The following is a 16,545-nucleotide window of genomic DNA, read 5'->3' as shown; positions in this document are numbered from 1 at the left end:
GTGAATCTGCATTTTAAAGAGCACAGTGGGAAGTGTGGTACAGGGAACCCAGGGAGCACTCCTTGGAAAAACACAGGAGCGCTAAGTGTTTTCTATTTCCTCTTATCTTACTATTTCCTGCACCAGAGAGTAGGGGTCATTTGCAAGGAGCTGGAGAGAAAAATTAACATTTATCGAATGGCTATTACATGCCACACATTTATATAGGTGATCTGAATCTTCACCATAGAGTAAGCCAAAGAAAGTTTAAGTAACTTAGCAAAGATGACGCAGCTGTCAGGAGAGAGCAGAGTGGGATTTGACCCCTGGGCTATTGCAGCCCTAACAGCAAGACCCAGAAATAGAAGCCTCAGATGCCCTCTGCCCTCAGCTGCTGAGTCTCATTGCTGTTTTGCCCAGGTCATCACCTTAATACCATCCTACAACATCACTCTGAAGCCCAAAGAGGTCTGTAAGCTGGAAGTCATCTTTGCCCCAAAGAAACGCATCCCTCCCTTCTCTGAGGAGGTGTTCATGGAATGCATGGGGCTTCTGCATCCTCTCTTCCTCCTTAGCGGCTGTTGCCAGGCCCTGGAGATCTCCCTGGACCAGGAGCATCTCCCCTTCGGGCCAGTCGTGTATCAGACACAAGCCACGCGTCGCATCCTTATGTTGAACACGGGTGACGTGGGTGCAAGGTAGGAGAGTGGCATCCCTACCCAAGGCCAAACACAGCTCTCTTGACTCTGGATTTGCCCTGGATTCAGACTGGATATTTGTTTTACAAGTGTAGCCACTTTTTCTTTCTTTCCCCTCCCTTTCACAGCCCCTCCCCTCCCTCAAGATGGGACGTGGCCCTGCTAGGGTGACTGCGGCTGCCAGGATTACAAAAATTAATGCAATAGAGAAGATTAGTTCGGTGCATGTTATACACCCGTTACATGGTTCCTTTTGCTTATTACCAAAACAATTCTATGGTTGATCCGTTTTACAGACGAGACAACTGAGACTACTTTTCCAAAATCATGCATCCAGCTAGAACTTACACTGTGCAAGTGCAGTGCTAAGCATTCTTACGTATAAGCTCCCATTTAATTACCCCAGACCCCTGAGAGGTAGTACTATATTGTCCTCATTTCACAGATGAAGGTGAGGCTCAAGGAGGTCAGGTGATTTACCTGAGGTCACATGGCTAAGAGGTGAGAAAGATGGGATTAGAACACAAGTATACCTCTGACTGCTCTCCTCTCTAGGCTCTTCCCTCTGGCTAGCAGGTGCCCGGCCCAGTCACGACTCGGGCATGCCACCATAGCTGTGCAGACACCCCTCACCCAGACCTCAGTGTGGACAGTGCCCCGAGGGTGTGGCTGGAAGCACAGAGGGATGGCCCACAGAGGGATGACTAAGAGTGCCCCCAAGAACGGGTGCATCTCTCACCTGAAGGCATTGCCTCTGCCCTCCTGGATCTGACCTGAGAGGCAATGCAGGGGGTGCTTATAGCCATGGCCTTGGGAGGGTTCCAGTCCTAGCCCCGGCACTTCCTGGCTGTGTGATACACATGTGTTAGCATGTTCATGTGCATGTTCCTCGACGAGTCACTTGCAGAATATAAGATAAGATGCGGCCACTTCCCACCCTGCTCAGGTCTGAGAGACAGCTGAGCTGTCTTACCCAGAAGTGAGCTAGCTCTTGACTCCATCCGCCTTTGCTCTGCCCACATCCCACGGAGTATTCAAAGGGGTGAACCTCTCAGCTAAAAGCCTAGGCAAAGTCCCTTGATCTCAGCAGCATTAAGCACACCCCAGGATACTAGTAAACTGTCCTTCCTGTCTCCTTTTGTCTTGGAAAAGGTTTAAATGGGATGTCAAAAAATTTGAGCCCCATTTTTCCATCAGCCCAGAAGAAGGCTACATCACTGCAGGCATGGAGGTCTCTTTTGAAGTGACCTACCATCCCACTGAGGTGGGCAAGGAGAGTCTCTATAAAAACTTGCTCTGCTTCATCCATGGAGGCAATCCTCTGAACCTCACCCTATCTGGAGTCTGCGTGGGACCACCTTCAGTAAGAGAGGTCAGTAGCTGCTGCCCACAGAAGTGCCAATGGCAAGAGTGGGCCCAGCAGACACCACAATTGAATTCAGCTGGGCCTTCTAGAAACAAGTGACTCTGTTCAAACAGTCCTCGGTGCCAACGTCAAACATTCAGACCTGCTCCCTCCCACCACAGGGCCTTTGCATATCCTTTTCCCCACTGCTGCAATATTCATTTCCCCTCTTCATTTAGTTAATTCCTATTCATTCTTCAGCTCTCAACTCAAGCATTACATTCTCAAGGAAGGTTTCTCTGACATATTTGGCTAGATCAAATTCTCTTACAAGCACTGTAAGTAAAGGGTAAACACTTTCCCCTTCTCTCATTAAAAAAAAAAAAGTTGGGAGTTGGGGAGTGGGCTTGAGTTAACCTTCTGCTAGCCTTGTCCCTAGAAACCTAACAGTAGACTCCATTCCACTTACAGTAAAAAATCACTTAAGGTAAAAATTACACCTGATCTCCATCTCTATAATTATGTAAATGGAATCACCCAGGGTGCTATGAACATGTATGTACAAATCTTGGCAAGAAAATATGCTTCCATTATCTTGGGTAAATGCCCAGATGGCTGGGGCACAAAGCAGGTATATATTTACTTTTTAAAGAACCTACTAAACTCTTTTCCAAAGTGGTTGTGTTTCCACCGACAATGTCTGATATTTCCACTTGCATCCCATTTTGCCCACACTTGTTACCACCTGTTGTTTTAATTTTAGCCATTCTAATAAATATAAGGTGGTATCTCATTGTGGCTTTTAATTTGTGGTTCCCTAATGACTAATGACATTGAGAATCTTTTCAGGTATTTGTTTGCCATCCATATATCATCTTTGTTGAAGTACCTGTTTGAATTCTCTGTCCATATTTAATTGGGATGTTTGTTTTCTTATTATTGAGTTTTGAGAGCTCTTCATATATTCAGGGCACAAATTTTACATTTAGATCTTAATGTGTTTAGAGTTAATTTTTGTATGTAGCATAAGATATGGATCAAAATTCATTTTGTTTTATCATTTGTATGTGGATATTCAGTTGTTCTAGCACCATTTGTTGAAGATTATCCTTTCTCCACTGAAATGCCTCTGCACCTTGGTCAAAACTCATTTAACCATATATGTGCAGGTGTCTATTGCTGAATGCTGTCCTTGTCCACTGATCTATTTGACTCTTTTTACCAACAGTGCTACACTGTCCACACTGCTGAATTCAGTGCTCAGTTCTCAACTGTTGACCTGTTGATAGTATTTGATACCTTGAACAAGTCCCTTGAAGGAAGATGCTTCAAACACTTCACATGGTTCCTAGGATGCCACCCTCTCCTGGGTTTCCTCCTACCTTATTAGATGCTCCTTCTCATCTCCTCTTCTGATTTTTTTTTTAACACTGGAGTGTGTCAGTCAGGAATTGGTTCTTAAATTTCTTCTTTTATCTAAAAACACTTAACTTCTTGATAATCTCATCCAGTTTCTTGGCCTTTAAAAAAAAAAACATTGCTATACTCCCAAATATGGATGCCAGCCTAAACCTTTCCTTGAATTCCTCATTTGTAAATTTCACTACCTACTTCAGATGTCTGTTTTCTTCCAGGTGGTAAATTTCACCTGCCAGGTACGCTCCAAGCACACTCAGACCATCATGCTTTCAAACCGCACCAACCAGACCTGGAACCTGCACCCCATCTTTGAGGGTGAGCACTGGGAGGGGCCAGAGTTCATCACCCTGGAGCCCCATCAGCAAAACAAGCCCTATGAGATTACCTACAGACCCCGCACCATGAACTTGGAGAACCGTAAACATCAGGTAGGCTGAGGCTCCTCCCCCCGCCGCTCCCTATTGATTTTACCGTGGGGTTGGAGGGAGGAGTCATGCAAGGGAGGTGAGGAGAACCCCACGAATCATGTTGGAACAATGGGGAATAATGCAGATTATGGAGTCCGAAACTTCCCTTGTTGCCTGTATTTTTTCATGTACAGGGGATTTTCTTGGAACAAGGGGCTCAGTTCTGAACAGAGTCCTGGACTAAGCATCAAGTAATTAATATTTAGCTTAATTGTACAAATAGCATCATCGCCACTGTAACAAACTTTTAAAAAGAAAAGAAGCCATAATCTTCCACCCTAAAGAAAGAATTTTTTCTTCTAAGCTGTATTTTTTTTTAAGTTTATTTATTTATTTTGAAAGAGAGAGAGTAGGGAAGGGGCAGAGAGAGAGACAGAATTGCAAGCAGGCTCCACCCTGTCAGTGCAGAGCTGGACGTGGGGCTCAATCTCACGAACCATGAGAGCATGACCTGAGCCAAAATCAAAAGTTGGACACTTAACCAACTAAGCCACTCAGGTGCCTCTAAGCTTTACTTTCTTTGTAAGTAATCTCTACACCCAGGGTCCGGTTGAACTCACAACCCCGCAATCAAGAATCAGATGCTCTACCGACTGAATCAGCCAGTCGCCCCAAGAACTGTTTTCTCATATCTTTACTACCAGTCCTTATTCAGATACAGTCATAGTTGCCATCATAGAATACCTAATTTTTCACCCAGTTTATTTTTACTTTACATTAGATCATGAACATTTTTCTGTTTAACTAGCCTTTGTGATGTAATCATGTTTAATGATTGCCTAATATTTCATGGAATGAAAGTTCCATAATTTATGTAATACTCCTCAGTTGTTGAATATTAAAGTTATTACTACCAAATTTTCATCAATATTATAAATGGTTCTAATGCATAGGTGTGTGTGTGTGTGTGTGTAGCTTTTTCCTCCGAAGGGATTTTTAAGTTCCCTGGGGAAAGGTGACCCAGCTAGCTCTATCAATAGAGCATGAGACTCTTAAGTTGCCTGGGGTAGAGTTCCTGGTTCAAATACATATGAACATTTTTATGACTCTTAAAACATACTACCAAGCTTATTTCAAGAGTTATGCTTATGCAAGGGCCTCTATTAATCCTGTGTCACTACTACGCCTAAGAGGTACCTAATAAAGGAACTTCTGTGCCATTTTGACCACGTTTCTTCTTCTCCTTAGGGCACCCTCTTCTTTCCCCTCCCAGATGGGACTGGCTGGCTATATATGCTGCATGGGACTTCTGAGCTCCCCAAAGCCGTGGCCAGTATCTACCGTGAAGTACCATGTAAGACACCCTATGTTGAACTCCTGCCAATAACCAACTGGCTTAATAAGCCCCAGAGGTGAGAGAGTGGGGCTAGGGGTTGGGATGGAGGAGATGGAGGGAGGACTTCTACTGTCTAGCCTGGCCCTTCCCATGGTCAGGGCCTCTAGAGACATTGAGGGGCTAAAAGAATCAGAGGCAAAGTTCCCTGATGTAACCAAGCATTGTCTGAACACTAAATTTCCAGACAGTCAGTGCTATCTATGAATAACTGATTCCTTAAGTCTCCTAGAACAGTGCCTGACGTAAAATAAGTGCTCAAATAAATGTTAGATGTTATTATTATTATCAAAATGATAATCATGATGGTTATTCTTGAGTTCTCTGTCTTATCACCTAAGCCACTGGCCAGAGAAGGATGTCCCTTGGATCTTATTTGCAGTGGGAGTAGAGTAGAATACAAGGGCTAGAGGAATTGACAACCAGCCTGGTCCCCTTCTTTTACAGAGAAGGAGCCAAAGCCTGGGAGAAGAAGCTTACTTACTGAAGGCCACCAGTTAGCATAGTGGATAAGGGCTCAGACCTAAGTTTGAATCCTAGTTGTACCAATAACTAGTCATGTGACCTGAACATGTTTCCTTCTCTTGGCCTCTATTTCCTCATTAGTAAAATGGGGGTGATAATTATATGTGTCTCCTACAGACACTGTGAGGTTAAATGCCTCTAACACATTTGGAGCACTGACTCAGTAGCTGGCACATCACAGGTGTCAGTAAATGGTAGTTATTGTTATTGTTAGAGACAAAGGACCAGAACCCTGGACCCACGTGCTTATCATAAAATCAAGAGTAGAGATAGCACCTTTCCTTCTTTTCCTTGGGCAAATGGTTTCATTTTCTCTATCCTCTCTTCCTGTGTCCCAGATTCCGGGTCATTGTGGAAATGGTGAAACCAGAGAGGCCAGATCTAAGCGTCACCTTAAAAGGCCTTGATTACATTGATGTACTGTCTGGCTCCAAGAAAGATTACAGGCTGAACTTCTTTTCCCACAAGGAGGGACTCTACAGTGCAAAGGTATCCACGTGTTAAAGACATTTCCCTGGAACTCTGGAGGTTTGCCCCAAGGTTAATAATCCTGGTGTTAGGGAGTGAAGATGTCCTCCCACAGCCAGCCCATCCTTATCCTGCTGGGCTAACCAGTTAGAGACCTGACAAAGCTTTCAGGATTCCCAGCCTGTTGAAGATGAAGCCAGATGACAGAGCCATCCATCCATCATGTAGACCCACAACAAGCCTTCAAGGCAACAGAATCGTGAAAATCCTTAAGCAGTAACACTGGGCCAGCAAACACCAGACCACAATAATAAGAAAAGGTCCCGTTTCCTGAGTGATTATAGTGGCCAGCATTGTATTGAACATTTAGTACATATAGCTAGTAATGTCAGAGCCAGGATTCAACTCAGAGCCATTTGCTCCAAGACACCACAGGGTCGTTCACACATGAGCTGTTTCTCCTAATTCATTCATTAGCTCAGCAAGTACCTATAAGCATATATGCCACACTCTAAACTAAGTGCTGGCAACACAGCAATGATCAAAAATAGGCACAGTCTCTGTTTTCATCAAATGCACTGTCCAGTGAAAGGAGAAGGGCATTAACCAAATAATGGTACTATGAATGTATAATTACAAAATGAGATACATGCTTTGAAGAAAAGGAGTATATATGGGTCAGTAGCTCACAGGAGAGATTAGGGCTGAAGATAACATATGGAAATTACTCATTTACAGATAGTATCAGAAGCTATGATGAAGGAAGGAATCAGCTAGGGAGATTTTAAAGTGAAAAAAGAAAGAACCTAGGAACCCATCTCCTACCTCCAGAAGAGATATTGGCAAAACTCACACAGTGGGATGTCATCCCCTCTCCTAAAATCACTAAGGTAGACTGCTCCACTCAGATCACATTCATAGACTAACAGAGAACCTTAGAATCAAAGTATCATAAAACACCTGAAGAAAAAAAAAAAGCCACCATAAATAGAAACACCAGCTCAACAAAGGGGAACCCCTAAGATAAAAGAGTCATTAAAGCAAACAGAATATTTTTAGTGAACATTAATACCCTCAAAGGAATAAAGGAAGATAATCATACCCATGAAAAAGAACAGGCTATTGTGGAAGACAATCAGAGACCCTAAAAATTAAAAAATTGAATATTTTCAATGGAAAACCTTAGAGGAAGGCTGAATAGTATAATGAACTCTGAGGAAGAGATTACTAGTAAGTTAGAAGATAGAGCTGATTTAGCACATGAGCACAAAGAAATGGCAAGAGTGGAAGGAAACAATAAGTGCTGAAGAGGGTGTGGAGAAGTTGGATCCCTCATACATTGCTGGTGGGAGTGTAAATGGCGCAGCTGCTGTGGAAAACAGTCTGGCATTCCTTAGATGGTTAAACATGGAGTTACCGTGTGACTCAGCAATTTCACTCCTAGGTATATACTCAGGATAAATGAAAATATATGTCCATACAAGAACCTGTACATAAATGTTCATAGCAGCACTATTCATAAGAACCAAAAAATAGAACCAAACAAAACAAACCAAATGTCATCAACCCAAATGGGCAAATATAATGGAATATTATTTGGCAATAAAAAGAAATGGAAATGAAGTGCTAAATACATGCAACACATCAATGAACCTTGAAGGAATTATGATAGCTAAACAAAGCCGTCACAACTGGCCACATATTGTATGATTTCATTTATATGAAATGTCCAGAATAGGCGGATCTATAGAAAGAGAAAGTAAATTAGTGGCGATGGGTTAGGAGGAAATGGGGAATGATTGGTAATGGGTGCAGGGTTTCTTTTTGGGGTGATAAAAATGTTCTAAAATTGATTGTGGTGATATTTGCACCACTTTGTGAATGTACTAAAACCCACTAAATTATACACGTTAATTGGGTGAATTATATAGTATGTGAATTGCATCTCAATAAAGCTGTTTCAAAAAAAGAAAGGAAGTATGACACAAAATATACATCAAAAAGTTCTAATATCTATCTACTAAGAGCTCCCAAAACAGGAAAGCAAGATAATAGAAGGAAGAAAATACTCTTCAAAATAATTGAAGAAAAACTTCCAGGGGCATCAGGGTGGCTCAGTCGGTTAAGCGTCCGACTTTGGCTCAGGTCATGATCTCATGCTTCATGAGTTCTAGACCCTCATTGGACTCTGTGCTGACAGCTCAGAGCCTGGAGCCTGCTTTGGATTCTGTGTCTCCTTCTCTCTCTGCCCCTCCCTAGCTCTCTCTCTCTGCCTCAAAAATAAATAAACATTAAAAAAAACTTCCAGAACTGTTTGGAAAGACTGAGTCTTCTAATTGAAGGGACCCACCAACTTTCCAAATAGGGTGAATGAAAAAAAGACTCACATCTAAATAGGTGAGACCAAAATTGTAGAAAACTGGGATAAAAAAGAAAATCCTAAATGATTCTAAAGAAAGTAAAAGGAAATAATCACAATAACATCAGGTTTCTCATGGCAACACTGAATACAAGAAGCAATGGAGTAAGCTATTCATATGATTTAGAGTGTTTTCAATCTAGAACCTTTTCCAAACAAAACTATTACAAGGGCAAAATAAAGACATTTTTAAACTTGCAAGGACTCAAAATAACCTACCCATATATATAATCCCTGTTTGAAAGAAGCACCACAAAATAATAAGTTTTTAAGTTAGCAAAATTTTAAAAATAAGTAAATGAATTCAAGAAGAAAACAAAAGGTTATAATGAACAAAGACTCAAAATTCTATTGATAGGTAATTTCAAATAATTGCTGAAAAGCAATCTGAAGTGAATATTTCATATGACCTCAATATAGGAAATAGCAAGGGGAGATATAAAATAATGCAAAGAAATTTTTTTCTCATTTAGTGGGAAGAAAATGGAGAAATGAAAGATACTTGTTTCTTCATCAAGAAAGGTAGGGCACGAATAGAGATAGCCATAAACTGTAGCTGTAAACAGAAAAATATACGTCAATATATGTTTTAAAGTGTTAACTAAAAATAACAGGGAACTCAGATCACAGATCTCTTTACAATAATAAGTATTAGGGGCTCCTGGATGGCTCAGTCAGTTAGGCATCCGACTTTGGCTCAGGTCATGATTTCGCAATCTGTGAGTTCAAGCCCCACATTGGGCTCTGTGCTGACAGCTCAGAGCCTGGAACCTACTTTGGATTCTATGTCTCCCTCTCTCTCTGCACCTCCCCCCAAAAAAGTAAGTAAACATTTAAAAAATAATGTTAAGTATTCAAATTAACAATACAAAAGTTTTTTAAAAAAAGTCAAAAGCGCTTCTGATGATGATGGAGTAACTACTACTGCCACCATAAACAACCATAAAACTGAACAGAATATCTGAGGCAACCCTTCTCAGGCATTGGACAACAGTAGCACAATACCGCAATCCCTCAAAGAGAAGAAAAGCTAATGAGATGAATCTCCACAATTATCCTGGCTCTCTGCCAAGGGACAATTTCTTGACTGCAATGCAGTGAGCTAGAATCTAAGCAAAACACAACAGCCCCAGTGAGCTGACGATACAGAAATTAAAATTTGGTGCAGTTGAAATAGCTGGTCTCTATAAGGTAGGAGTGGGGCAATGCATTGAGTGGCAGGATGTCAGGGGGAAGGGAGACAAAAGTGTGTGTGGGAATACCCTTCACAGTCTTTGGCTGACAGTTGTACTGCACATGCACAAGGTGAGACTACATGAGATTTATCAGAGAGCAGCTTCTAAAAGAGATTGATAAAGGAACAAAGATACGTTGATCAGTGCCCAGGGAACATTGGAGGTTTGGCTCAGCCAGAGTGGAGAGATTACATTAACATCTCATTAACATCCTAGGAACCCAGTTGAAATACCAGAAAGGCCCGAAGAAAGGACCATGCCCTTATAATAAGTCCTTTTAGGCCCTTAGAAAGCCTAAAACTAAGCCGCAACAAGATCTGTAGGAAGGACAAAATTTGGAGACTGAATCCTACCAAGTTGGAAGGTCTCGAAAAACACCTTGAGCTTTCTATAGGTCTGCTCTAAGAAAGCATAAAACCAAACCTACACAAGCTTATCAGTCAATAATTGAACTGCCTCCTAGAATAAAATCAACACTCTCACATGGAAGGTAACAGAATCCAGAATCTCTACAATGATTATCAACAATGTTCAGTACATAAACAAAAATTACTAGACTTGTAAGGAATGAGAGGAATGTAACCAATAGTCAAGAAAAATACAGGCAATGAAAACGGACTCCAAAATGGGCCAGATATTGCATTTAGCAGACAAAGACTTCAAAGCAGCTTTTGTAAACATGATCAGAAATAAAAGAAAATATTTCAAATAATTAGACAGATCAGGAATCTCAGCAAAGAAATGGAAACTATATTTTAAAAAAAGGAGCTGAACAGATATTTGATAATAGAAAACTACAATAAACTGAAATGAAAATTTCACTGGATGTGCTTAACAGCAGATTGGAGATGTGAAGATTCAGTGAACTTGAAACAAATCAATAGAACATTTCTAATCTGAATGATAAAGAGAAAAAAGATTGAATAAAAAGAACCAGAGCTTCAGGAACCTGTGGGAAAGTATAAAAATTTTTAATTCATAAGTAATGTGAGTCCTAGAAGAGAAGAAAGTGAGTATGGAGCAAAAAACTATTTGAAAAAAAATTGCAGAAATTTCTCTGATTTGATTAAAAAACATTACAGATCCAAGAAACTTGGCAAACCTCAAGCAGGAGAAATACAAAGAAAACCATGAGATACAAGAAAGCCATGTCTGTGTACATCATAGTAAAACTGCTGAAAACCAAAGAGAAAGAGAAAAGCTTAAGATAACCAGATACAAAAGATCTAAGATAGGGGAAAACAATAAAAAGACTTCTGACTTCTCTTCAGTTATAATGGAAGCCATCTGCAAAATGCTAAGTTCTATCAACCTAGAATTCTTTATTCACTGAAAGCATCCTTTTAAATGGAGATATTTTCAGAGAAAACATGAGAGAATTCACTGCCAGCAGACTTTCATTAGAAAACAACACATTGATAGGTATTCTTTGGCCTGAGGAAAAATTATACCAGTTAGCAATTTGGGTCTAATGGAAGGAAAGAGAGCCCTAAAAATCTAAAAATGGTAAATAAGTACACACACACACACACACACACACACACACACACACACACACAGCTTCTAAGAACTTTCTAAAAACGACAACTGACAGTTTATAGCAAATATGATAACACTGTTAGGTGGGTGTTCTTATGTATGTAGAAGTAAAAGATATGACAACAAAAGCACAGAAAATAGAGTGGTTAGGTCAATAAAATTATACTTTAGTAAGGTTAGCACATTTGCCAAATTGGAAGTGTGCATAAGGAGCATGAAGGGTCAGTTATAAAGTGGGAAGTGATAAAATACTACTCAAAATAAACTTCACAAGTTAAAAATTCATATTGTCAGCTGTAGAACAACCACTAAAAATCTATTATTAAAAAATATAGCTAAGAAGCCAGTAGAGGAAATAAAATACATTACAAAAGATTGCATGTCGAGCCAAAAGGAAACAGGAAAGGAATAACAGAGAAACAAAATAAGTAAGTAAATAAGTAAATAAATAAGACAAATGGAAAATAACCAACAAGAAGGCAGACTTCAACCTAAACATAGAAATAATTATTTTAGGGCACCTGGGTGGCTTGGTCAGTTGAGCATCCAACTTCGACTCAGGCATGATCTCACAGTTTGAGTTCCAGCCCTGCATCGGGCTTGCTGCTGTCTAGCACAGAGCCTGCTAAGGATCCTCTCTTTCTCTCTCTCTCTCTCTCTGCCCCTCCCCTGTTCACACTATCTCAAAAATAAATAAACATTAAAAAAAGAATTATTTTAAATGTAAAAGACTGAACACTCCAATTAAAAGACAGGGTGCCAGAAGCACTCTAAAGCTAAAGACAGGAAGAAGTTGAAAGTAAAAAGTCAGATCCGTAAAGAACTATTACTATATACTAATAATAATATAAACAACTCAAAGTATTAAAAAGGGCAAAAGACTCCAATAGACTCTATTTCACAGAAGTAATGTGTGAATGACCAATAAGCACATGAGAAGATGCCCAACATCATCAGTCACCTGGAAAACAAGCAGAAAAAGGTGAGCAACTTACCATATCAACTGCAGAGGTGAGGAGACAATGTACTGCAGTCACAAGTGTGGGCTCTGGAGTCAGATCAACTTGGTTCAAATCCTGGCTCTGACACTTTTCTCTACATGTGACCTTGGCAAGATAACTTAACTTTGCTAAACTTCAGTTTCTTTGGCTTTAAAAAACACAAACAAACAAACAGTGAGGGGAATAATAATGTTGCCTACAAATTGTTTAAGTTAACTAAGTACTTCTAGTGCCTGGCACACAGTAATCATTCATTAAATGTTAGATGCCGTCATTATTACTATTAGTATTATTGTCTATTCCAGCAGCAATGGGCATAGGAAGGAGAAAAGGGTGGCTGGTAGGGATTCAGACAGGGTGGGAGTGCCTGTGTCAGCCTGGCACCCATGCTGTATGTACCCAGGCAATGCTAATAGAGAGAAGGAACTCAAGACAGCTGAAGACCCTCCACTAACCCCTCTCCTCTGCTTTCTTCCTCCCCCTCTCCCTGCGAACCCAGGTGATCTTCCGAAACGAGGTGACCAATGAGTTTTTATACTACATGGTGGGTTTCAGGGTCATCCCTTCAGGCGTGATCAAAACCATTGAGATGGTGAGCCCCGTCCGGCAGAGCACATCAGCCTCCATCAAGGTGGAGAACCCTCTGCCCTATACAGTGACCTTCTCCATGGAATGCAGGGTCCCTGACATCAGCCTGCCCTCCCAGTTTGTGGTGCCTGCCAACTCTGAGGTATGACCCTGGCTACCAGGGGCTCCCTGATATCTGTGATAGAGGCATCCCTGAAGCTGGGCCAGCCCCAGGAGTGGGAAGGCAGGGGACAGTGCATCAATCACACTCCTGATCTGTCCTCTCCCCTTCTGCCCTTTGGTTCAGACATGTAAAAGGGACTTACTAATCATGAACACTTGCCTCTGTTATACACTTGTTTGCTTTGTTCAAACTGAAAACATTTTTGTTTTTTGCTAATTATAAAGGTAACGTAGTATATACGTGGTGAAGAGGGAAGCAAGGGACATAGTAGTGTATGGAGTGAACAGCAGGCGGTCTCGTTTATATGTTTGCTTGTGCACAGACCCGCTTCAGGAAAGACACATAACCTGTGACTGCTGAGAAGACGTGCCCTGGAATTCTGGGCTGCTGTGGAGATGAACTTTCTTTTGACTCTTTTTGATGTATGGCTCCAAATTCTCACTGTCTAGATCCCATCAAAATCCCTTCTGTTTCTCCAGCTTGAGCCCACCTGCTTATTCCCTGCATCCACCCTAGTTTTGCTTTCCCCTTCAGAACCCCAAACCTGGTGTGTGTGTTCTTCAGAGACCTTCCATGCCCTTTATTTTATTTTTATATTTTTCATCATGAATTATAATATCTACACAGAAAACTAGGAGATATATATATATATATATGTACATATGTATGTATATATGTATATATATGTACTAAAACAGGTTCACTTAAATAACTATGAAAGAACTATCTGTATAACCAGTACCCAGGCCAGGAAATAAAAAGTTGCCACCACCCCCAGAAACCTCTGTCCCCACTCACAGTATCATCCCTCACCCCTAAAAGTTCCCACTATCCTTATTTTGTAATCATTTCTTGCTTTTAAACCATATGGTTTGGGTTTGTCTGTTTTCAAACTTTATACAAAAGAAATCCTACTAATTGCATTCTTCAGTGTTTTATACCTTGCTCAGTATTGTATATTCTGACGATCATCACACTGATGCATGCAGCTGAGGTCCATCCATCCTCACCACTGTAGAATATTCCATCATACGACTATACCACAATTTAGATATCCATTCTACTGAGGCCATACATCTGTGTTGGCTTCAGTGTTTGGCTATCATGAAATATGCTGCCATGGACCTCACCGTGCAAGTGCCTTCCTGATATACACGGTGTGTTTCTCCCCAGCGTACACCCAGGAGTAGAATCACCGGGTCACAGGGTGTGCTTGCCTTTAATTGCCAGTCAGGAGAGAATCTCCAGTGAGCAATGAGAGCTCACCAACTTTTGGCATTGTCAGATTTTTAAAGGTTTACCAATCCAATAAACTAATAGATCCTCATGGTCTTAATTTACCTTTTTACAAACAGATTGGCTTTAGTCGGATAACAGTTTGTGTTGGAGATTTGCCTCTGTGGTCATGAGCGAGAATGGACCAGCTTTCCTTTCTTGTATTCTTTGTCCAATTTGAGTTCCCGTTCCGCCAGCGATAGAAAAAGAATCGGGGATTTGCCTGCTTCCTCAACTCTGTGAAAGAGTGTATTAAAGATTGAAATTATGTCTTCCTTGAACCACGGATGAAGCCAATGAGCCCTGGGGTTTTCATTGTGAGAAGATTGTCTGCTACTGATTTGATTCCTTTCATGAGTTATCACACTACTCAGATTTTCTGTTTCTTCTTGAATCAGTAATGATAGCATGTCTGTTTCATCCATATATTCACAAAATTGGCATAACATTGTTAATATCCTCTTACTACTTCCTTATGTGATGTTCCTTTTTCATCTCTAATATTGGTTGTACCTTCTATTTCTTGATTGGTCTTTCTAGAGGTTTCTCAGTATATCTTATATTCAAGAAGGCATTTTTTGATTTTGTTGGTACTCTTTATTGTATGTTTGTTTTCAGTTGCTTGATTTCTGACCTTTTTATTATTTCCTTCTTTCTGCTTCTTTTGGGTTACTGGTGCTTTACCTAACTTCTAAGATGGATGCTTAGTGCATTAACTTCTAGTTTTCTTTATTTTCCAATATGCACATTTAAGATTATAAGTTGCCCTCTAAGTGCTGCTTTAGCTGCAGTGTACAAAGTTTTACATGTAGTATATTTTGTCATTAAGTTCAAAAATGTCCTTTCATTATTATTAATACTTCTTTTTTGACTCATGGGTTATTATAAGTGTTTCTCAATTTCCAAACATGTGGATTGTTCTATATGTTATTTTTTAAATTATTTTGTGGTCAGGGAATATATTCCATATTTCAGTGCTCTAGAATTTATTTAGATCTGCTCTACGGCCCACTATATGATCTTTTCCTTAATCTTCCATTTATTTTTAAAAAGCATGTGTTTGCCATTTTGAAGTTCATTCTCTGTACCCTAGCTGATATTTTGGTCTGCCTGTTTGGTCAGATTCAAGAGAGTGTGTTAAAGTCACCACTCTGACAGGGATTTGTCTGTTTGTCCTTGTAGTTCTGTAGTGTTTTTGCTTTATATACTTTGAAGCTATATTACTAATTACATTAAAATCATAATATGCTTCTGGTGATGTTACATTAAGACTTGGTAGTCTCTGACATTTCTGTTCTTCAAGAGTATCTTGGCTATTCTTGGCCCTTTGCATTTCCATATAAATCAGCTTGTCATGTTCTTCCAAAAAAATTAAATTAACTATTAGGATTTTTATTGGGTTATTTTAAGAATGTATTAGTTACCTGTTGACCCATAACAAATTACCCTAAAAATCAGCAGCTTAAACCCACAAACATTTATTATATACACAGTTCCTGAGGATCAGGAATCCACAAGCAGCAGCTTAGCTGTGTAGTCAGGGTCTTTCATGAGGATGTAGTCAGTTGTCAGCAGGACTCCAGTCATCTCTAGGTTTGACTGGGGCTGGATAATCTGCTTCTAAACTCACTCATGGAGTTGTTGGAAAGGCCTTAGTTCCTTGCTGGCTACTGGCTGGAGGCTTCAGTTCCTCACCACATACACCTCTCCCTCCAGCTGCTTTCAACATGACAGCTCACTTCCTAAAAGTGAGTGATCTGAGGGAAGCTGAGAGAGCAAGAGAGAGAGAGCACGCACAAGACAGAAACCACAGTCTTTTCCACTTCATCTCAGAAGTGATATGCCATCTCTCTGCCATGTACTAGTGGTCACACAGACCAGCCCTGGCACAATATGGGAGAGGATGACACAAGAGTGTAATAGCAGGAGGGTGGAGATCACTGGGGGCCATCTTGAAGCATATTTGTCACAGAGAGAATTCCAGTCTTTACACAATTGAGATTTCTAACTCATGAGCAGATCTCCATTTATTTAACTCTTCTTATTTAATTTCTCTCAACAATATTTTTTTTGTTTTCTATGTAAAAGACT

General features: G+C 40.4%; 1 protein-coding gene across 7 annotated transcripts in view; it reads left to right on the top strand.

The window, feature by feature from the left end:
- The window catches only part of HYDIN (HYDIN axonemal central pair apparatus protein), a 438,409-nt gene that overhangs the window by 414,317 nt on the left and 7,547 nt on the right, over positions 1-16,545 (top strand). For all 7 annotated transcript variants that reach the window (XM_053211099.1, XM_053211098.1, XM_053211096.1 and 4 more), the window contains 6 exons: positions 400-677; positions 1,830-2,049; positions 3,657-3,869; positions 5,097-5,260; positions 6,105-6,255; positions 12,928-13,158. In XM_053211099.1, the coding sequence (XP_053067074.1) occupies positions 400-677; positions 1,830-2,049; positions 3,657-3,869; positions 5,097-5,260; positions 6,105-6,255; positions 12,928-13,158 (1,257 nt within the window). The remainder of the gene's footprint in view (positions 1-399; positions 678-1,829; positions 2,050-3,656; positions 3,870-5,096; positions 5,261-6,104; positions 6,256-12,927; positions 13,159-16,545) is intronic.

Source organism: Acinonyx jubatus, chromosome E2 (assembly GCF_027475565.1).
Source record: "Acinonyx jubatus isolate Ajub_Pintada_27869175 chromosome E2, VMU_Ajub_asm_v1.0, whole genome shotgun sequence".
Lineage (NCBI taxonomy): Eukaryota > Metazoa > Chordata > Mammalia > Carnivora > Felidae > Acinonyx > Acinonyx jubatus.
The sequence above is the reverse complement of the archived record's forward strand: the minus strand, read 5'-3'. Positions and strand labels throughout refer to the sequence as shown.